Source organism: Carassius carassius, chromosome 34 (assembly GCF_963082965.1).
Source record: "Carassius carassius chromosome 34, fCarCar2.1, whole genome shotgun sequence".
In the NCBI taxonomy this organism is placed as follows: Eukaryota; Metazoa; Chordata; class Actinopteri; order Cypriniformes; family Cyprinidae; genus Carassius; species Carassius carassius.
In genome coordinates, this window is record NC_081788.1 from 7,365,620 (window position 1) to 7,388,809 (window position 23,190).

Consider the following 23,190-nt stretch of genomic DNA (forward strand, 5'->3'; position numbering starts at 1 on the left):
AATATTTTAATTATGAAATCAAAAGTCTTAAAGGTCTTAAAAAGATTTTACTGAATCAAAAAAGTAAAATAAATGTACAAATCTATAATAATAATAATAATAATAATACATTAATACATTTTGTTTAATATTTTTTGGCGGAAATGTGACCTTCTTTTGCAAGGTTTACTTGTAAAACTGAGAGAGAGCATTCTGATATATTAATATTTCACTGTTTGCAGCTTCATAAAGGTAGATAATCAGACTGTTAATTTTCACATAATTTCTCCATTTAATAATGAATGATCTGGCTTTATAATGTAGCATAAAAAATATGAACTTTTCAATCACAGTGCAGACAAAAACAATAAATATTAATGTATGATTAAGTTGAGTGATACCGATTTCTATATTTGTCTACATTACTACATATGAATATTTATATAGATCATAATTGTCTGCACAGAAATGTTGGTAATGTCTAAAGTATGTGCTATGAATTATTCCCTTATATAGGCACACTTCACCTCTGATGTAGGATATTAGACTATCGATGGTATGATACCACTAGGGTTTTCTGATATTGGCTAGAGATCATAACGCTCATGTTAGGAATCAAATGAGTAATGCATCAACACGCTCATGTTACGTGTGGTTTGTGTGACTCGATTCAGAAGTTACATTACTGCAGTCAAGAGTTTTACATTGACTAAGTATTCCAGTTCAGAGAACAAATTTGTTTGCAAGGTCTCATGGGACGTACACAATCGCCTCTCTCAGCACGAAATAAAAAAAAATTCTCAGAAATCAGAAATTTCCCAAAATTCAACACAAACACAAAACAAACTCATACATTCCCTCAATCAGCCAATGCACTTTCAAACAGAATATATCTGACAGAATTCAAGTTATAAAAGTAACAAATTGCACATTCTTGTAAAAATATTGTAACTTTTACTGTAGGGAGATATTTTAGATTTTATTTTCTTAAAAATTTATAAAAACTATTCATGTTTATAGATATATATATATAAAGAAAAAGCTGTGCTCAGATGGAAATATAGCTGACACCCATCCACTCCCAACATTATCTGTGGGTCAGCAAGGACTTCCACTGCCCTTTTTGCAGAAGTGAGTTGATATTTTCCGTCAAGACATTTCTTACTTCCCTTTTCAAATAAGTAAATATTGTGCTAAAATACATCACAGTTACTTCTCGGCAAATATCAGATCTCAGAGTTATAGTAGATCTGATATGGGATAAAAGGTAATATGGATGGAAAAACTAATAACGGATAGGTGAAATGTTATCTGAAACATCGGTTAGACTTTCAGTTAAAAAACAAGACGATTGTGATCTCTGAAGAAGGGGGGAAAAGTACAGTCTCTCTTCTTCTGAAAATGAAACTGGGGGTGATCAAGCTAAAGAAAGAAAGAAAAAAAAAATCCCCCAACGGCCATGTTGATTTGGTTTATTCCAGGAAACCCGGTGAGTGTGACACACACAGGTCTCTACTAGAATTGTGTGTTTTGTTGTATGAAATCGATGAGAAAAACACTCCCTGGTAACAGTGTTTGTTTACATCGGATTCATTCCTCAATGGGAAATATGCATTGTGATCACTGGTTTCATCACCAGCTGTCGCATTCCAAAACAAGTGAGCTGAAGTTCCATTTTTAGAACTGAGATTGATTCATTTCCAGAGTTCTGTTTGTCTTCACAGAAAACTAAATGACCTTTATCAAATTTAAAGACCTGGAAGATGTGTATCAGAGTTGACTAAATTGTATTTGATGGTTATAGTTCACTCATTATTTCTGCTTTTTGAAGCTGAAAGCTCTCGTGCCCATTCACTGAAACTGCATGGAAAAGAACAATCATATTAATACCTTTTAATTAGTGCATTAATTAAAGCAACTCCTTTTGTGTTCCACGGAACAAAAGAAAGTCATGTGGGTTTGGAACAACGTGAGGGTGAGCAAATGATGATAGAATCTCATGTTTGGGTGAGCTTTCCTTTTAAGAGTGAACACAACTGCTATCAGTTAGGTATTTTTAGGCATGCAAAATCTGTAAAACCGTTCAATGAGTTACATTCCCATGCGAAACAATTTCCACTATAATCCTAACATTTGGGGACACTACAATATGGAAATCATTTTGTTTTTTGTTTTTCTGAAATAAGTATGATCCTTCAGAAATCAATCTAATATGCTGATTTGCTGCAAAAAAACATTATTATTACCAATGATATTTTTGTAGAAACTGATACTTTCGATGCATTCCTTGATGAATGGAAAGGATTTCAAAGGAAAAGGAAAGGAATTTTTCAAAGGAAAAATTCAAAGGAACAGCATTTATTTGAAAACATTTAACATTCTTTTGTAACTTTATAAATGTTTACAGTCACTGTTGACCAATTTAAAGCAATTAAAAGGATTCATTTCTTTCAAAAATCATTTGAACAGTTGTGTATCTGAAAACACAGCGTCTAGAATGGCCTCGTATATCGTACATTTTGCTTATGAAGAAGATCAAATAAACCCATGCAACAATTTTCACTCTTAAATCTCTTTATTTATTCTTTTAATTGAAGTTACAAGGTTTTCCAGTCTTGTTAGATATTCACAATGAGCTCTTGAGAGGAACTACGGCACTGCTGAATGACTTTTGACATTTGATGTTTTTCCACACGGGTTTGTTACAAATAAAACCTCAAACATTTCCTCAAAAACACTTCTCCCCTCGCTCTCATATTGGCACAGCACTGACAGTAAAGTTTACGAACGGTAAAAATGCAAGGGTCTAAATAAACCTCGGCATCTAAACACAATCCAGATCCCACCTGGGACCCAAAGGCGAGATGATGAAAGAAAGATGGTTCCCTGAAACCTAAAAATCACAGTATTAATATTCTCCACATCTCTGAGCGGACGGGTAAAGCTGCAGCTGCAAAGTTACTTCCCACTCTTCTCACTGCAAGCCTAAAAGGATATCAAGAACCGTAATTTTAAACACGACAAACTTCAAAACATCTCGGCAAGACATCAGCGCTATTTCTCAAGAAAGCAAGGCAGTCACACTCGGTCTCGTGGAGAAAAGAAGGCAAAAACGGGACAGATCACTACAAACATCTCTGGAACAATATTGGAACTAGCACTGAAATGTTCAAAAGGAACACTGAGAAAAGGTTTCGTCTCAAAATGATATTTTCATGTCACTGCAGCATTTATTCAACATGAAAATTCCCAGGATTCCTGCACTAAACGCAAATTTAGGCGGTCGTTTTTGGGCCGTCTGCCAACATACTCGAAATCAATTGTTTTATCAAATTCAAAATAAAATTAACTACAGAAATCTACCAATACAGTATGAAATATCCCTGGTCACATGATCATCACTCTTTTGGTCCATGATTTAAGTTTTAGTCTTTTCAAATCAAATATACCAGAGATGTAAATCTAAAATGACTTCAGTCTGATTCTCACGAGGGAGGGGGAGATGTTGAGCGGTGTTAGATAAGTTCCACGTAATTTGCAGGGAACATGCCGAAATGTCCGTCCGGACTGTACCCTCGCCACCAGCCTTCATCAATCATCTCGATGCCGGCGATGATGTCATCTGGGTCAAACGAGATCTCCGTGTCATCAGCTGAAAAGCAGATCAGATGACAGACTCAATGACTAAAATGACAGAAAAAGGCCAAACTGTACTTCAGTTTTGACACAAAAGCTTAGCGTGACTAGAAAAATCAGTCTGTGCACTTATAAGAGCTGCTGACTATGCTGATGATTATATTTGTGCGACGGAAACTGTACGCATACCAGAGTTTACATGATAAAAAAGGTTAAAACCAATATACTATAGCCTTAATACTGGCTTCACATGTTGTCGGAAATTTCCTGCATCCCACTTCTGAAAAGGTGGTACTTTGTTGTCAGAAAGAAGGAGGAGGAAAAATAATCTGCTTTGTCCCATTTCATCTTGGAAAGGATGAAAGAAAGAACAGGAATCATGTTGGACGGCCCATTTATGAGTTCATTCTTTCTGGTTTCTTGGGGAAATCTTGCCAAAGTCAAAACATATACAAGATATTCAGTCAATATCCAACAGGTTTTGAATAAAATGTAGCGTTCCTTTCATTGTTAACCATAGAAACATTCACTGCGCTATCTATATATTCAGCTGGCTGACGATTCCAAATTTAGTTCAAATAAATGCTATTTTCACTTTTTAATAGATACAATTTGCATCAAAAGATAATTTGTGTGTGTAAATAGAGGTGGACAGTAGAAGTGTTTTTACTTTACTCAAGTAAATTTAAGAAGTATCTGTAGTTTATCAGTGTTTTTCTTTGGAAAAAAGCATAATGTCATACTTTTTACCGCACTATGTTTCACAAAGTAAAATTTTTTTGTGGCTGTTTGTACCTTTAATACGTAAGAACATGAAAAAAATTTAGTACTTTCTTGTACTCAAATAAATCTTTGAATTACATTAGTCAGAAAGTAAAAGATTTCTAATGTAATTAAGTATTGAATTATATTTAATATGAAAAGTAGTGCAGTAAAAAGTACATTATTATGCTTTGGATTAAGGTTTTCTAAAGAAAAACACTGATAAATTACTGACACCTCAAAATTACTTTGACTGCAGAGTAAAAATACTTCACTTCTGTCCGCCTCTGGTAAATACACCCCATGATTTACTCGCCCTCAAGCCATCATAGGTGTGTATGACTTTCTTCTTCCAGGCGAATACAGTCAGAGTTATATTAAATAATGTCCTGGTTCTTCCAAGCTTTATAATGGTGGTGAATGACTGTTGAGAACTGAACGCCACTCTCTCGTGAACATGTTAGTTAGCGAAAGCTAGAGATTATGCTTTATAAAGTTTTAAATACAGATAGTTTTTTTTTTTAAACAAACAGATTGATTCAGAAGGCCTTTATTAACCCCCTCGGAGCTGTGTAGAGCACTTTTTATGATGGATGGATGCCCTTTTTGGGCTTCAAAATCTCTACACCCATTCACTGCCATTATAAATCTTGGAAGAGCCAGGGCATTTTTAAATATAACTCTGACTGTATTTATCGGAAAGAAGAAAGTCATATACACCTACGCTTTGAGGGTGAGTAAATCAAGAGGGTAATTTTCATTTTTGGGTGAACTATCCCTTTAAGGCCCGCCTAACATGGAAACTCCAGTATCAAAAAGATCTAAGAGTCCCGTTTTTTAAATACGACCTGAGACGCCATTCACGTCCAATTTACGAATAGAAAACTCGCATTTATGATAATTCTGATACCACGGGAAGGTAGAAAAAGATTTAAACAAATGAGCTGAACAAACCAGATTTGCAGTGATTAGTTAAGAAAATGCCACAGTCTTCCAATAAACTCAATACACCAAGAATTTGACCTTTTCTGATATTAGTTCTGGGGGCATTTGTGGCCTAATGGTAGAGAGTCAAACTTGTAACCGAAACAGAACAGCGCTCTCTTCTTCCTTCAATAACCACAACTGAGGAAGCAGCAAAAATATCTGCCCACTGCTCCGGCTGTGTGTCCACGGTGTGTTCACTACTCACTGCTGTGTGTGTGTGTGCGCACATAAATGGGTTAAATGCAAATTCCAAGTATGGGCCACTTAATCACTTACTTATGTGAACCAAACATGCTAACCAGTAACGTTAATACAGCATACTAACATAATAAAAATCCAAATCCAAAAAGAGCTAGAATATGCATCTTTTGATTGACGCAAAAACAGATGAAAAAAACAAACACTAGCCTAAATCTATTTCCATCAGATTTTCTTAAATGCATGACTGAGAATTCATGATGTAATGATTTTAAGTATTGCAGAAGTGCAGAAGAGAACTGTGGGACAGGAATGTGATTGTTTATGCACTGTATATTCAGAACACATGATCATGTATAATCAATACTCACCAGCCTGGTAGTCGTACAGAGCCCTGGCACAGACACCGCGATCATCTGTCGTCTCATACGTGTTCTGCTCCTCCACCTACGAAACATTCACAAATCACTCAAGTCACACACACCTCACGTCCACTTAAAGACAGCATGCAATACAAAAAAATGGATGCTTTTAACTTTAAACACCCCATGATTTGAAAGGTTTGTGGCCTTTGGTTCATATATATTAGTTTGAGCTCATCTATATACTTAAAATGTACATCTTTACCGAAAAATAACGATGACTCAAACTGTAGTACACTGAATATCGTCCACTCAAAAGGCTTTTGGCTATAACTGCTGTCCTAACTAGTTTGTTCCTGCAGTGAGGATCGTACCTGTGCTGGTTCCTCATACATGGTGTCTTGTTCCACCACCGCCTCATATTGTGGCTGCTTTTCTTCTACGGGCACTTCATAGTTATCAGCGACTGCTTGTACATCTGGGACATGAATGAAAACAAGGCAGAGAAATTATTTGTGATGGGTCCTGTGAGAGCACAGCTTCCCCACAAGGTGGTGCTGACAATCAGTGGACTGACTGACTCAAATATGGGCCTGATGATGAGAATGTGACAGGGAGATGGGACAATGTAACAAAACATATGACAGGAGCTGATAATGTGTGTGTGTGAATCCCACCTTCATACTCTGGCTCAGGTTCTGGCTCTGGTTCCACATAATGAGATCTGGGTTGTTCCTCAAAACTGGGTTCTACTCAAAACACACACACATATATGCATGGAAACACATGCATGGTAACAAGCACACACTGGGAGAACGGGATTTGTATTCAGAGTTTGAGAGCTGCATGACCAAAATATATCACGCTATGAGTGATTTTATTTGATAGTATCTGTATAGATCACTATATAGTTTTTTTGATGGGAATTCAGTAGTTTAGGGTCAGTCTTTTTTTTTTACTTATTCAGCAAATATGCATTAAATTGACCAAAAGTGATTGTAATTGTTAATAAAGATATCCAACATTACTGTTTTTCTTTCCTTTTTTGTCTTGGTGAGCATAAGAGACCTTTCAAAAAAAAAAAAAAATTTTTTTATCGTACCGACCCCAAACTTTTGAACACTAGTGTACCATGATAATGTCCAGCCTTAGTTTGAGCCGATTAATCCATTTAAAGAGACAGTTCACCAAAAAAAAAAAAAAACATTTACTCACCCTTGTGTCATTCCAAACCTGTATGACTTTTTCTTCCATGCAACACAAAAGGAGAAATGCTAAAGAACTTCTAGGCCAGCTCCAAAATAACAAAAATGCACAATAAAAGCATCATAAAAATGGTTCATATGACTTGAGAAAAGTAGCGATGCCCAACACATGAACAATTCATTCTTTAAGCTGAATGACTTGGTGACTCGCTCATTCAATAACTCCCTTATCTTCTTAAAGGTGGGGTTAGAGATTTCTGGTAGCCAGTGTTGACATTTGAAATCACCAAAACAAACACCCCTACCCCAATAGGGTCTCGCCCCTATTTTGATAGCTTCGCCCCACACATACAAATGCATCCCTGGCAACGATTAGATCTGTGAAACAAAGCAAAACCAATGTTACACAGTGTCTATACCGGACGTGAAATCTGCTGCTGCTTTCGATTTATGACGTATTGACAAAAATTTCAAATGATTTTCAATGGTCGCATCTGTCGCGTCCAGTGTACTTGACAGACTGTAGTTGTTGCAGGGCAGACACTGTGTTATCACCTATCGAGAAGAAACAAAGCAACCTCGGCGTACGATTGCAGGCCTTCCGCTCCTGGAGTTCACTTCAGCGCTGGAAAGCTGATCTGATATTCACACGGGTCCTACCTCTTGCCTTAAGCCTTCTTTTGTTACACATACATATTCCTCTTTTGTTTTTTTATATGCCATCTCTATCTTTCTGTCACTCGGCTCAGTTAATGTTCGTCCTGTGCACTAAACGCTCTCTCCGCCACATCACGAGTAGACACGCCCCTTACTGCTGATTGGCTACACGTTTGTTTTGCTAGTCGGCCCAAATCAGTTTTCTAAAGCATTTTTGAAAAATCACTTACCCCACCTTTAATGACCTCAATCTGTTCAAGACTGGATTTAGCTTATGAGAACAAACTACTTTTATGATCCTTTTATCGTGTTTCTGAAGCTTGGATTCCTCAGTCTGTCATTACATTGCAAACAGTGGCCTGGATAGTTAAAAAAAAATTTAACAGATTTTTTATTTTTAGGTGAAGTATTCCTTTAAATGCACAAAGCAAACACACCGTGAGGTGTTTACAAACTCTCACACAGCATCTTGGAAATCTCGTTTATTTTGAGGTGCACGGTAGAATTTTACAACAAAGCATGAGGAAAGTGTGAGTGGTTAGATGTTAGTTGAGATGCATGAAAACCCACACAAAGAGGTAGAGAGTGACAGAGATGTACAACACACCAAACCTCTCCAAGTGAGTGATAAGGAAGGAATGATAAGGTGCGTGTTTGTGTACCTCTGGCTCGTATAGGTGAGGCTTGAAGCACGGGAGAGCGAAATGGCTCTGGGTCACATGACTGCTTGGACAGAAAAGGGCTGTTCAACCGCCCTGAGACATAGAACAGAGAACGACAAAGAGAGAAACCCAAGCTGACAGATGGCTGACGGAGTTATACACAGCAGAACAGACCACAAACATTGTTTTAGACAGAAGAACTTCAGGCTGTTTAATGACAGTGTCACATTTCAGATGGACGGACGGGGCTGAGATGCCCAGAGAATGATGGGAGGACGGGAAATACCACAAAATGCTGAACATTCAGAAGTTAAGTCACTGCATGCACAGGAAAATACAGTCGAATTCACAGACAAGGCCATTCCTTAAACGTGTTTGAACACATTCAGTCTTTTCACTACATGAAACGCGACCCACATAACAAAAGGGGAAGCTAAATATAGAATGCAAATACTGTGGCATTTAAATAAAACACTTCCTATAGCGTAAATGGTGCTTGTAAAGATCTCATCGGTATACTGCTAATATGCAAACTTGGGATTAGACTATATTTGCTATTTATTATCCTGATGATAACCACTAATTTATACTGGTAAATCATTTACATACAGGTGCTGGTCATATAATTAGAATATCATCAAAATGTTGACTTATTTCACTAATTCCATTCAAAAAGTGAAACTTGTATATTATATTCATTCATTATACAAAGACTTAATTTTGATGTTTATAACTGACAACTAAGGAAAATCCCAAATTCAGTATCTCAGAAAATTAGAATATTGTGAAAAGGTTCAATAGTGAAGACACCTGGTGCCACGCTTTAATCAGCTAATTAACTCAAAACACCTGCAAAGGCCTTTAAATGGTCTCTCAGTCTAGTTCTGTAGGCTACACAATCATGAGGAAGACTGCTGACTTGACAGTTGTCCAAAAGACGACCATTGAAACCTTGCACAAGGAGGACAAGACACAAAAGGTCATTGCAAAAGAGGCTGGCTGTTCACAGAGCTCTGTGTCCAAGCACATTAATAGAGAGGCGAAGGGAAGGAAAAGATGTGGTAGAAAAAAAAGTGTACAAGCAATAGGGATAACCTCACCCTGGAGAGGATTGTGAAAAAACCCATTAAAAATGTGGGGGAGATTCACAAAGAGTGGACTGCAGCTGGAGCCAGTGCTTCAAGAACCAGTACGCACAGACGTATGCAAGACATGGGTTTCAGCTGTCGCATTCCTTGTGTCAAGCCACACATATATACAGTGCCCTCCATAAGTATTGGAACAGTAAAGACAAAATTGTTCTGGAGTAAATAAATCAGTAAATATGATTAAAAGATTAATATGAGACAAAACTACAGAATGTCACATTTTATTATAATAAAATGTGACATTCTGTAGTTGTCACACATTCATCTTTTAATCTTATAATGTCTTGACTCCACAGCAGAGAAAGCAATTTTGTCTATATATATATATATATATATATATATATATATATATATATATATATATATATATATATATATATATATATATATAGAGAGAGAGAGAGAGAGAGAGAGCGAGAGAGAGAGAGAGAGAGAGTACATAAAATATTAAATAGTACTACTATAAAAGCTAAATATAACGAATTTATATTTTAATATAAACACATATTGTGGTTTGACTGGTATTAGTGAGTGTTTTTGAGGGACACAGAGTACGTCCAGATGAACGGTTACCTGGTTTTGGACTGGACTGAGTATTGTCTGTGTTAGCAGAGCTGATGCCCATCTCCCGCTGTTTGAACATTTCTCTGGGATTAACGGAGCGCTGGGAGACGAGAGCCGCGGCTTCCTGTTACAGATACACACAAACATTAAAGTAGCCATCACGACTGATAACCCTGATGGCAGTACAAAGAGTCTTTACAGAATAGAAGAGCCAGAGATACAAAGTAAGTGGTTACAGTGAAAGAGGAAAAAAACAGAGAACAGCAGAACTATAAGGCTGAATCACAAACTGCATATCCATCCTACTGTATGCATGCTGAAAATACTGATAAAAGGGCATGGATCATGTAAGGGATGTTAACACTGCATCATGCATGCTTCTGAGGCTAAGACTGTTTTGGTATTTTGGAAGCATTTTGGTACTACTACTTCATACTTCATTGTGAATCTTGATAAATCGGCATTCATGACTGGAACAGGTTTAGGAACAGGAATCAGGTTTATAAACTGCGATTATGCCAGAGAAAAAAAGAAAAAAAGGAAAAAGCTTGTTCATAGGATTTTGCTAGAGTGATAAAACAGACACTGATGTGAGCCATGGTGGTTTACCAAGTAAGGCAAGTTGAGTCAGACAGAGAAGGGGAAGAGGAAGAAAGAAAATCTGAGTCAGCATCAGAGGACACTGCCACACTGTAGGAAGAAAACAGTTAGAAAGTTTGGAGAGTCCTGCTGTCCAGGGCCAAAGGAGATGTTTGATGCTTCCTCTCACTCACGTTGGCTTTTTCCACCGACTCTCCGCGTCTAAAGGGTTTCTGTGCTGCCTGCTTCCTCTCCTCCTCCTCCTCCTCCTGATGGACATCAGCACACTTTGACTCTCACACACTTTGTTTTATTACAAAACCTAGTTAGCTGCATTTTAAGGTATCATATTTGTTTATGCCGCCTTCTTTCAGCCAAATTCTAGAGCAGAAGTGAAAGAAGTGGCCCTGGTACTAGAAGCATTTTTCTGATTGGTTTTTTTTTTTTAAAACTGGGAATTTAAAAAAAGTCTTCATTAATGCACTAGAAGTCACAAACCAGGCCAATCAGACACATACACACACAAAAACAAAAAATACTTAATGAGGTTAAATAACTACAATCCCATGAACCATTGCAAAATGAAAAAGAAATATAAAACTATTATGTTTAAAATCTGTTAAGGATTTATTGTGAAACAACATTGTCTGTTTATTGCAGAATACACATGGAACTACATAGCAGGTGAGATTTGCTTGTTTATATTTTCTTAAATTGGCGGAGGTTTATTTATGTATTTATTTTTTGCAGAATCATGGGTGATCGGTCCCACCAGGTTTCTGCAGGACTTCAGATTTTTGCAGCCAAAACATTTTTTTGTGGTGGTTTTACAAATACAGATATGCATTTTTTTGTACTTAAAAATGAACTATCATTGAATTATTTCAAGCATTACCGGGTTAAAAACAAACTAGTATATTTGTTGAGAGTGTCAGAAACCGAAAGGGCAGCCTGCTGTGTTTAAGTGGGTAACCCTGGAAATCGCTATAGTACTGCTGTTACAAAAGCGCCACCTACTGTCAGAAAGTGAATCTACATTTTCATTCGGTGTCTTCACTCATTCCGTTCATTTATCTCTTTATCCATTTTGTGGTTGTTTACGTAATATGCAAGCCTGCTTTACACAACATACAGACAGTACTGATAAAGTCAACCGGTAGATGGGAATGATGTCGTCACACGACGCTTCTAGGCCCAAAATCTGCAGAAAAATTTGAGTAGCTCCTCCGAATATTGCAGAGTTTGCTTGATTTTGTGATCAATTCTGCGATCGCAGAAAAGCAAAATCCTGGACGGACTTAGTAATTAAGTTTTTCACCATGAATTTCATGGAAAAACCACTGTTTAAAAAATACATTGAAATAATGGATGCTGATGGTTTCAACAAAAGCAAATACAATCAATTAACAACCACAGAGCTCACAGTAGGTCTCTCATTAAAGGTTTATAAGTTAGCTTAAAAACCAGTTCCCTTAAGGAGAAAATGACTTCCGGAACTGACTGTTGCACACTGCATTATTTCGCTGATAGTTTAGCAACATGCTAACACCAGAGTCAAGTCTCAAGCGCACTTCTCATGAGGAGTGTTATTTGTATGATGCACATGCATTGCTGTCTATGTTGATCGCTACCAACTGTTCAGTTATAAAGTAGCATTTGAGTTAGAAGGCAGCTGCTTAAATACAAGGTTGATCTCATAAATGAGGGCCGTGTATCAAAACCTGTTGAGATGCCAAGCCACAGAGCATGCTGTAAAGGTGGGCTGGTAACCACAACCACGATCTCGGATATAAACAGCTGTGGCCCTTGCAGATCGGGCCCCGAGACCCTTGTGAGCTGAACATGTGTGGCAGTGTCTCTTGTGCATATGGCCTAAATACCAAACCACAGACGGTTTTATTTATTAGACTTATTTGTGTCACAGTGTCTCACTGGGCTGTAGAAAGTTTATTTTGGAAATTTGGTTTAAAGATTATATATGCGAAGAGAGAAGTGTTAAGATGATTAAAGAACAGTGGGCTCAGACAACCACACTGTGCTAGAAAAAGGGAAGTCTTTGTTGTACACACTGTAGCATTGGGCAATATGACATGAGACAGAAGAACTGTGTCAGTGTTTAAATCAATGTAGATATATTCAAGAGGCATCGGACTGCTTGTGAGAGTGAAGAAACTTTATGATTTCACAATGATCTGCTATTAACATCTAAAAAAACGCTTTACAACTGATCAAACCTTCTCTTCCTGTATTAATGGGTGATTTGTAGCCCAATAAATTGCAAAGTGGATGAGATTTTAATTTTTATGTTTAAAAGTGTTTTCAAAGGGTTTGTAATTCTTCTAAACTCCTCCCTAAAATTTGTTTGAATTGATGGGTAATTGTCTTTCAACAGTCTCTTAATATTTTACACAATTTGCATGAACATGTTCACAACTTAAAAGAGATAAAAGTGTTTTTGTGCTGCTATGAAGGTGTTAAACATAATGTGGCTTCTCTATAGGAACCATGTCAGAACATGTCCAGAGTGGCGATATGTGGACTTAAATAACTACGCAGGGGTGTGTGTGTGTGTCTCACCCATTGCTGTTTCTGCTGGCCTCGATTTTCCACGTCCTGCGGCTGCTGGTACATCCTATAACACAAACACATGATGTTTAAAATGAACTGAAATTAAATTAAAACATAAAAAATATATATCAGAATAATAAAATGAAACGCAGCATGGCTTAAATTGGAAGGAACCCAAAATGGTTTGTGCACCAAAGTTCTTCAAAAGTGTTCCACAGAACAGAGAAAGTCATACAGGTTTGGAGCGACAATGACAGAATTTTCATTTCTGGTTGGACAACCCTGTAATGCCCAATGCACAAGGCGTTTATTAGTGTAAATGTTTCTGACCTCTGTTCATCTATCTGCGATGCCCTCTCTTTTGATCTCTTTTCCCGTAAATCCGCCTCCTTAACATCTCGGGCCTTCGTCTCTTTCTCTAGCCGCTGTCTCTCTTCTGCTGCCCTTCTCTTCTCCTCCTGAAGACGCTTCTCCTCGTCTTTCTGTACAAGAGACCAAAGCATTAAGCAAAACAAAGATAGTTCAAATATAAAGGTAGACTCAATCAATCATGACAACTCAATAGTTTAGACATGGTACGTATAAGACAATGTTAATATATTTGGCCTAGGCACGCTAGATCTGCTATGCAATGCTGCTGCAGAGCAAGTACACACTTGCTAATGCCAACAGATCCTCAGAAATGCTGCTGAAAGCATGCAAGACATAATGCTGCTGCTACATAAATCCTGTAGCAGATCTAGACAGGTGGTGCTGGGGGAGGTGGAGGGTTTAAGAGGAACTCAAACAGTCTGTAAATAAATATAATTAAACTAACAATCTTATAACTACATAAGCATTTTTTAAACCTATTTTATGAAATTACATTTTTAGATTTATGCCAAGCTCGAAAATATATTAACTGGTAGAAATTGTGAATAAATATATTTTAAGTTCTTGTCCTTAATCCTTATTCAGAATCATAATCCATAAATCAGAAAGTCACAGGACCTTCAAGCACTGTTGTGGATTATGGGGAATCAAGGAGAACTGCATTAAAATGCTTATTTTGTTTGAGGAAACTCCACAACATTTTGCAAGCAGATACTCTAAAGTATGCTGTATTACCTCTGCTTGGGCCCAGAAATTGTCTTTGTTGGTTTTCTTGATTTCAGACATGGCATTAGTCTTCTGGTAAACAGATCCCTGTATGGAAAAACAATGGTAAATTACGACTAAGCCAAAACATCTTTATTTCCTGTGATGATTTAAAAAAAATTATGAGAGCATGACACTCTTACAGCTAAAAGCATATGCAAATTAGACAGAACATTTATTAAACACCCATGCAAGGGGGCGGAGGATCTCCCACAGCTTACTGCGGGTGCAGATTCCATGTGGGCATCATTAGAACCAAAACAAGACTTGAAAACAGTCAAACACAACACTAAATAACCATACATCAAAATGACATTTATGCATTCACAATGTACTAAAGAGAAATGACTCAACTGCAGTGTGTGGACACATTTGGAGTCCAGCAGAGAAATTATTCCAAACCACTAATTCAGTTTCCACATTCCGAGCATTCTGGCTCATTCCCTGTGAAATTCCTGACACAGCACTCTGAAAGAGTGTTTGAGATAAACAAACAGCATGCTGGCACATAAGACCTGTCTGATGCCTTCTGCTGCTGACCACTAACTACACTTAAGAAAGATTTAAAAAATAGCAATTATTTTTCACAAGCAGTGTAAAACCCAAAGTAGATGATTACATCTTCTCAAGAAAATGTGCATGCATCAGACCACGCACACCTCGTGAACTCTCAATAATGGACCGACTTATAATATTAATGATAACTATTTTGCATCAAAAACTGCTTTAATCAGTGTTTTGTTACATGATTATTTCCTCTCTGAGCCTTTATTAAATCCAGTTTTAAGCAGGCTGTGTTTGCTACTGTCCCTTGAGACTTCTTTATGAAAATGACCTCTGTTATGATTAGCTAACCACATTGAGCTAATAGGGAACATGAACGTAATACATTTTGTATTCAATTGCAATTAAAGTCTACCTGTGCAAGATTAATGTCCACTACCATTCAAAAGTTTGGATTTAATTTGATTTGAGGTTGATTTCAAATATGCTGATTTGCTGCTCAAAAAAAAAAACATTTCTTCTTATTATCAATGTTAAAAACAACTGGGCTGCATAATATTGTCTGGAAATAGAAATAGAAATGACAATAACAAAAATTACAGACCTCAAACTTATGAACCGTAATGTATATATGTTCAATGACTAAAAACGGCACTGGACACTGCTCTGGTGCATTGTGGGCAAAGTGTGTGTGTGTGTGTGTGTGTGTGAACTGACCACAGGCCCCTGCGGCCCGCTGTCTTTGAAGCGACTGGACTCTTTGTGAAAGCTGTAGTTGGCTCCTGAGGCTTTGGCCACTTTCTGCATGATGGCTTCAGGCTCCACGTCCTCCTCCGCCCGGGCGTTTATCGTCACGTGAGCTCCCTGCAGACACAGCACTGTCAGTTTAGTCCCACACCCAAACATGTTCTCAAACCTCCTTTAAAACATGCATATTAAACTATCAGCCGGAAGGAAGCGTCGAGATTCACAGATTTCTTAGTGAAACATGCCCACGTGCACACACACTTCCTTCAGTTCATTTATTAGCAACCTTTGGCTGTGACTTACTGATCATAAACACAGCTAGCGTAGACATACAAACACTTTCTAATCAGAGGAGGAGGCCTCCACCCATTTCCCACTTTACACCAATTAATCTGATGCAAGCAAGTGATTGGCTCAAATAAACAGGAATCTGAATTCAAACATCTTTTCTCTCTCATCATCTCTCTATCAACACCTCAAGCACTTTTATGTCTAAAAGGTTGATTTTGATCTAAATCAGGATGATATGGACCTAATTCATCCTATTTAATTTCTTAATGCATCTCATCTGCCTCCATCCAATCAAAAACCAACAGATAGATTCCCTGCCTTCCATTTCATAATCCACTTCATCACAATATAGAAGAAAACATCTACTTCTGCTAATTCTGTTACATCGGGATCGTGGTTCCAGCTTTGGGGAGCCCCAAATGACGGTTATTTCTACATACATTTGTTTTCATAATGTAGACAGAGAACGCACAGATCTAAGTCTTTGATATTAATTCATATATTAGCCAATAATAAATCAGTACACTAGATGAGGTCAAATAAACAATGTGCATGAGTCTACTGATTTGTGCTTATTGGTGAAAGTGCAATACCTGAAATGTAAAAGTTTCTCAAATAACAATGATCTTTTTGATTATAATTTTGAGCAAAAAAAAAAAAAGTGATCAGTTTAATATTATACAGCATGAAGAAAATGTGACGAAACGTTTTCAATGACTAAAACTAGACTAAACAAAAACAGAACAAGGTTGATTAAATATGATAACTTAAAAGTGCATTTGATACCAGGACTAAGACTAAATTAAAAAAGAAGTCTGTGCTTCTTCTGTGGCACCTCTGTAGATTTCAAAAATACTGATTTCATCTGATTTATAACAGCCTATAGTGTGTTATTCGAACTGAACTGACTGATTCACTTTAAAAGTTTAACATCAATTGCATACATTCATAAAAGTAAAAAAAAGACATTATAAAAGGAAAAAAAAAACCTAGGAATCAAATTTAATTGGGTTAATATCACCACTTACTGTGAAAGTGAATTTTTGCTTTAAATCTGGACCAGCTGTAATTCTTTTTTAGACACAGTAAGGGCTCGTGGTCGGATGTTGTCACGCTCTGCATAAATACCAATGAAGCCAAACCAAATGTGTCTGGATATAGCCCATGATGTCATATCCTGTTGTGAGAGTCTAGCCTGCACAACGCAGCACTGTGAGTCATAGACTGAGTTCACGGACCACACAACCATACACACTCTTCACAATGCTCACACACCGAAAAGAATTACAAAACAGCCCAAGTACCTTAAGAAAGTTAGCAATGGAGCTCACATGATTTGCACATTGGCCTTTTCTGGCATCTTTAACACCCTCACCGGTCTGAAAAAAAGGAAAAAAATCTATTTACATGACAGTCATGGCCTTTCACTGTATTACAACAGTTATTTTTGCTGGAAATTCAAAGAAAAAGAGTTTATATATCGAATAACCAAGTGGTAATGCTTTTTTTAAGATGATCCAGTGAATAAATTAAATATAATGTACCATCATGCTGTCCAAAATGCTGATTTGGTGCATAGGAGCTAAACGGATTCATAAATAGATTTGACAGAAGGACTTAGCTCTGAGCTACTGGACGCTCATAACTCACCCAGTTGATGAGGACGTATTTGGGAAGGCCAGAGTTGGGGTCTTTAACGCGGCAGAAAGCGTACATCACCTTCCCGCTGTTCAGCTCCTCGACCAACTCCTCCAGACCTCCTTCTGAAATCACACACCACACACACTCACGCAGTAAGCAATCAACTCAAGATCTGGAGCCAAACCTTAAATAATTCCACAGGAATCAATAAAGCTGACAACTGAGACTTGTTTTGATCTTGGGGTTTCTGAACGGATGTTGCTTTAAGCTGTTTTGTTAGGAAATGAATGTGTACATTTAATACATTTGGACTGTTAAGCTCAAAAGGAACCTTTTTAGGAAAGTTTATACTAGCAACCGGTAGATATTCTTATAAAATTAATCAATAAAACAATATGAATCCAGTAAAAAATCCAGATGCCAGGGTATTCATTAGACCAGGGTTATTTAAATATTATGTAAGATTTTCTTCTTTTTCTTGTTCATTGGAATCTTTTAACATATCATGGTTTCAACGCATTACTGATTTTAGCACCGGTTTACCACAGTTAAAATCCATGTTTATTCACATTTAGCCAGCTCTATTTTCTTCAAACATGTAGGAAGAACTCTAGACAAATCTTTAGATGAATCTCGACCTGTTCTTGACTGTCTACTGGTTCAATCAGTTCATGCACTCAATACAATGGCTGCAGGCTGAAGACGGACGCACACTGACACGGTTTGCTTATACACCACATGATGCTAGTGTAAATGACTGTACTTCTCTAAATGAGTCTGCACATGATCAACAGCAGAAGAAAACCCACCTCCTTTCTCTGCTAGCCTGATGTCATTGGTGTTTCCCTCATAGGTGAAGAGAGCCCTGCAGAAACACCAAACGTGTGAAAGACGTTCATTACAGAAGTGTTAAACAGTCAGGTCACTGAAGACTGAGGGCAACACGGCTCAGTCCTTCCAACTCAAGTCAACATCAAACACTGTTCAAAAGCAACATTGAGTCCATAATCTGATGCATTTTTCAGTAAATCAGGATTTTCAATGAGAAATAATAACATAATCCATTGGGAACTGATTGGGTCTGTGATGTTAGCCAGAAAGGAAAGTGATTTTCTGAGATGGAGTAGGTTGTTACATTACGACACATACAGTAGATTTGAGTTCATACATTATGCATATGCTTTTATCCAAAGTGACTTTACACTGCATTGAAAATATACTTTTATACTGGAAATCAAACCCATGAGATTTGTGTCCTAAATCAGACTTCGGTCTTATTTGTTTAGTAACCATTGTGATACGAGTTTACATTGTGGTTCCAATATTGAACTTGTCTTGGCTGGTTCACAAAAAAATTATATTCTGCCATTATTATTTACCCTCATGTTGTTCCAAAACTGTAGGAGTTTCTTTCTTCTGCAGAACATAAAAGATATTTTGAAAAACATTGAGATTTCTAAAAACATATTTTTTTAGGTTTCACAGAAAAAAGAAACTCATAGAGGATTGGAACAACATGAAGGTAAGTATATGTTAACTTTTATTTCTTTATTTATTTTTGGATAAACTATCAATTTAACTTAAGACCTAAAAAGAAGAAATTCTGTAATTTTGTACAATTTTATAAAGTTGACCATTTACCAGGAAAGGAAGTTTAATTAATATAAGTTAAAAATACCATAAATACCTGTGTTACTTGAAAAAAAGATAAAATATAAAATACAAAACACTGACATGAAACTCATTTTATATCAGCTAGTTGCCGAGACAACATTTCAAATTTTTAGATAATTTTAATGTATATTGCTCTCAAATAACTAAAAATTCATAAACAATTTATTTATTCCTTAAAATCTATAAAACATATAGACATACAAAAAAAAAATTAAACAACAACTGAATTTTAAGGATACTGAAAATAAAAAATTACAACTAACTCAAAATATTAATATAATAGTATATCACTGATAATAAAATACACAGTTGTTGACTGATGTCAAAGTGAAAAAACGCCTCTGAAATGTCTGTAATATGAAGCCGATATAGAGCCGGCCCTGTGTGTGTGTGTGCGTGTGTGTGTGTGTGTGTGTGTGTGTGTGTGTGTGTGTGTGTGCGCGTGTGTGTGTGTGTGTGTGTGTGTGTGTGCGTGTGTGAACTTAGTTCTGATTCTCACTAAACAAAGACACTTGTACAGCAAGGAAGCTGTGTCAACTTCCTCTCTGAAACACAGAGCCAAAGTCAACTGAAGACTCTTGCCTGTCACAAACAGGAAGTGTGTAATGAGGAATAAGAACTGCAGCAGTTATATTTCCAGAAGACCTCACAGGTCTGATCATCCAGTGACATTCATGCTCGGTTGTGGTTTGATGTGGAAATGAAAGTCACAATCGTTAAGACAGAGCTGCTTCTTTAATAGGCAATGATAGGTTGAGCGTGTACCTTCCGGGGCCTATAATGACTCATTTTGTCTGTCAGGACAATTCCTTCAATTTTCTTAATAATAATAATAAATAAATGAAAACATGTGCACTTTGGCACAATATGATGTGTCGATGTACAAATGGCCATCTTTTGAGCCAATTAATTGACCTGGTCCATGTTTAAGAGGCCAAAAAAGTACAAAATACCAAATTAAAGCATAAAAAAAAAGTTAATTAAATGAGAAAATACAAAAATCTACTTTTTAAATTGTAGTTTATCAGTGAGATTTTTAAATTTATTTTTAATTAAGTCTCTTATTCTCACCAAGGTTCCATTTACTTGAGAAATGCAGCAAAAATAGTAATATTGAAAAAAAAGTTATAAAAAACATATAAGTTAAAAAACTTTTTATTGTAATATATATTAAGAATGTATGCTCAAAAAGCATTTCTTACTTTTATCATTAAAACTTATTCTTGTTAACTTATTTTGTTGGAATTATGATGTTGAGGCAGCTTAATATTTTTTGTGGAAACCACGATACATTTTTTCAGGATTCTTAAGAGTACAAGGAATAAAATGAATTCCTTATATATATATATATATACAATAATGTAATTGTAATGTACATGTTATTTTTACACGTGTGAAACTCCAGTGTCTGCATTTGTTTGATTTTTCTCAAATGATGTCAAATCTCTAGGTAGGGCGAGGAGTGTAATTAATGTAGGTCATTTCTAATCACTCTTCATTTCTGAAGCGTTCATGACCCAGACTCAAACAGCCGTCTCTCAAGAGCATCCCAGCACTCTGTCCTCATTTCCACAGCTTGAACCTGAAACTCTTACACTTCAGAGTGTAGAGCTATAGGACTTCAGTCTGGTGTCAAGCTGTCAAACATTAATATCATTTCCGTATGAGGGAGAGGAAGTCTCTTACCGATCTTTATACAATTGTCTTTGTCACTCATACACTTGCAGGAACAATCTGGCTACAAAGAGCAATTATTTTGGAGTACAAGACAATGAGATTGCATTCAAATTGAGTCACAAATAGTAGGCAGGGAGTTGTCAACCCAGCAGCCATATATGGACAGAAACTACAGGAACATAAGGAGGTAGGAGTGGTTCAACATGAGTGCACTTCTTAAACCCCATCTTCCCCGAAAGTTGTGATGCTTCTGAACTGATCCACTCATCTCAGATGTGCAAGCATGCAAAGCAACACTGCACTGATGTGCACAACTGAATATAAACCTTCATCGTTGGCCAGAGAGCATCAGTGCATTACTGGGAGGAAATCATTTCTGGAAGATTGAGTGTTTTTGTGCATGAGCTGTTAACGGATGAGGGCACACGGATAAAGTGCAGTGATCTCGCAAACATCATAAACGGTCACTGCATTGATCCCAAAGGACATTTGTTATTATCTATGCTGTGATAAACACAAGTAGTGCGTTTAAATGCCAAAGGAGCAGCTAACAGGCTAAACCCGAGGATGTGAGTGAGTGTAACAGAGACACTAACGTTACTCACCAGTTTGTCTCCGACTTCTCATCCACCACCTCCTTGTAGGCCGCGGTCAGAGCTGGGCCGTTTTTACTCAGGTTCACAGCCATGGTGGACAAATCTGCGGGTTTCTGACCGTCCGACAGCGGAGACAGACGCTGCAGTGGACTCCGGGGGTAGATGGGGATCTCTCGCAGACAGGAAGCGCGCAGAGACACATCACGTATCACTCACTCCTCCCTGGAGCGACATTACGGGCCTACTATGGTGAAGGCATAGCTCATGAATATTAATTACGCAAAGCGAGGTATGCCCAGTAAGCCTCCCTGATTTGCTGCAGGGCTGACGCACGAACGACGACTCTCCTCATGTATATTAATGAAGACACGAGACTTCTAAAGGTTACCAAGCAACTCTCTGGCATAGTATAGGTTTATAAATCACGTGGCAGCGCCACCTGCTGGACAGGCACCTTTCTAAACGAACAATTATATACATATACACACACACACACACACACACACAGGCTCTGCAACCATTTAACTAAATTCATTACTTCAGTTATGTGCCCTAGAAGCTTGCGTTCTGCATGTGAACGTTGACCCTCTAACTCTGGCTCTCACTATTCTAAATCTATTATTTTAATGTATATATATATACACAGTAGCTACAGACCAAAAGTTTGGACACACCTTCTCATTCAAAGAGTTTTCTTTATTTTCATGACTATGAAAATTGTAGATTCACACTGAAGGCATCAAAACTATGAATTAACACATGTGGAATTATATACATAACAAAAAAGTGTGAAACAACTGAAAATATGTCATATTCTAGGTTCTTCAAAGTAGCCACCTTTTGCTTTGATTACTGCTTTGCACACTCTTGGCATTCTCTTGATGAGCTTCAAGAAGTAGTCACCTGAAATGGTCTTCCAACAGTCTTGAACATGGGTCACCAAACTCAGGCCCGCCACCCCCCTTTGACTGGCCCCTCAGCCCCTCTGCCCCCCACTACTTGAACCGGCCCTATGAGGCAATCCCCAAAAGTCATCATGGCCTATTTTTATTTTTTTTAAATGTCTGTATCTGGTATTTAGATTTTTTTTTTCAGTTAGAAATTGATATTTAGTTATAAAATAAACTATAATATTTGCCGAATTTTCATCACCCGACATGCTCGAGATCAATCAGTAAAAGACAGTGCCCACGCGCAACTCACAATGTTCAGCCTACTGCTCATTTCATTTTCACCTTGACCTAAAAAATGTTTACTGAACATGCTCACCTGGATAGGCATAAGAGCTGGCTAGTTGTTCTATTACTCATGTTAAATGTTCTTTTACTCATCTAGAATTTCAATGTTTTTTTTATTGATTTTATTTCCTTTATTAAGTGCTGCACACTATAACTATTATTATTATTATCAACAGACCTACCCGTGATTTATAATTTTTCACTCACCTTTGCCAGTGTCAATCACCTCAACTTGGCAGATGTTTCTTTCCTTGACAGCTTTGATGTTATTTTTATTAGAAAATAAATTAATGGAATATCTGTGGTATTTCAAATTTAAACAAAGTGTAAAGTGTAAACTCAATGACTACTTTTGAAGGTGAAGTGACATTCGGCCAA

At 37.2% G+C, this 23,190-nt stretch overlaps 1 protein-coding gene and 1 long non-coding RNA gene across 8 annotated transcripts; both read right to left on the reverse strand.

Annotated features, from left to right (window-relative positions):
* Positions 1-2,535: 2,535 nt before the first annotated feature.
* On the reverse strand, positions 2,536-21,808 carry LOC132115409 (drebrin-like protein B). Of its 7 annotated transcripts, XM_059523868.1 has the most exons (15): positions 21,584-21,806; positions 18,437-18,492; positions 17,637-17,749; positions 17,291-17,365; positions 15,666-15,812; positions 14,415-14,492; positions 13,638-13,789; positions 13,317-13,371; positions 10,934-11,008; positions 10,170-10,284; positions 8,449-8,541; positions 6,602-6,673; positions 6,299-6,402; positions 5,934-6,009; positions 2,536-3,631 (listed from the first exon to the last, which is right to left on the reverse strand). In XM_059523868.1, exons 1-15 carry the CDS (start codon positions 21,664-21,666, stop codon positions 3,495-3,497), a joined length of 1,431 nt encoding a protein of 476 aa, XP_059379851.1. In that variant the 5' UTR covers positions 21,667-21,806; the 3' UTR covers positions 2,536-3,494. The 7 variants fall into 7 exon arrangements, with proteins under 7 accessions (XP_059379851.1, XP_059379854.1, XP_059379853.1 ...); XM_059523871.1 differs by lacking the exon at positions 10,934-11,008 and having other exon boundaries at positions 21,584-21,808; XM_059523870.1 differs by lacking the exon at positions 6,602-6,673.
* Positions 4,227-5,926, reverse strand: LOC132115410 (uncharacterized). The gene is made up of 3 exons (XR_009425486.1): positions 5,637-5,926; positions 4,813-5,453; positions 4,227-4,688 (listed from the first exon to the last, which is right to left on the reverse strand). It is a non-coding gene; the product is annotated as an uncharacterized LOC132115410 (long non-coding RNA).
* Positions 21,809-23,190: the final 1,382 nt, after the last annotated feature.

Excerpts from the sequence above, each read along its gene's own strand:
- LOC132115409 (XM_059523868.1), bottom strand. The coding sequence starts at position 21,666 with ATGGCTGTGAACCTGAGTAAAAACGGCCCAGCTCTGACCGCGGCCTAC. Across the intron at positions 17,366-17,636 it reads AATACGTCCTCATCAACTGG|ACCGGTGAGGGTGTTAAAGA; the intron begins GTGAGTTATGAG and ends CCTTTTTTTCAG. Across the intron at positions 13,790-14,414 it reads ATTTCTGGGCCCAAGCAGAG|AAAGACGAGGAGAAGCGTCT; the intron begins GTAATACAGCAT and ends TCTCTTGTACAG.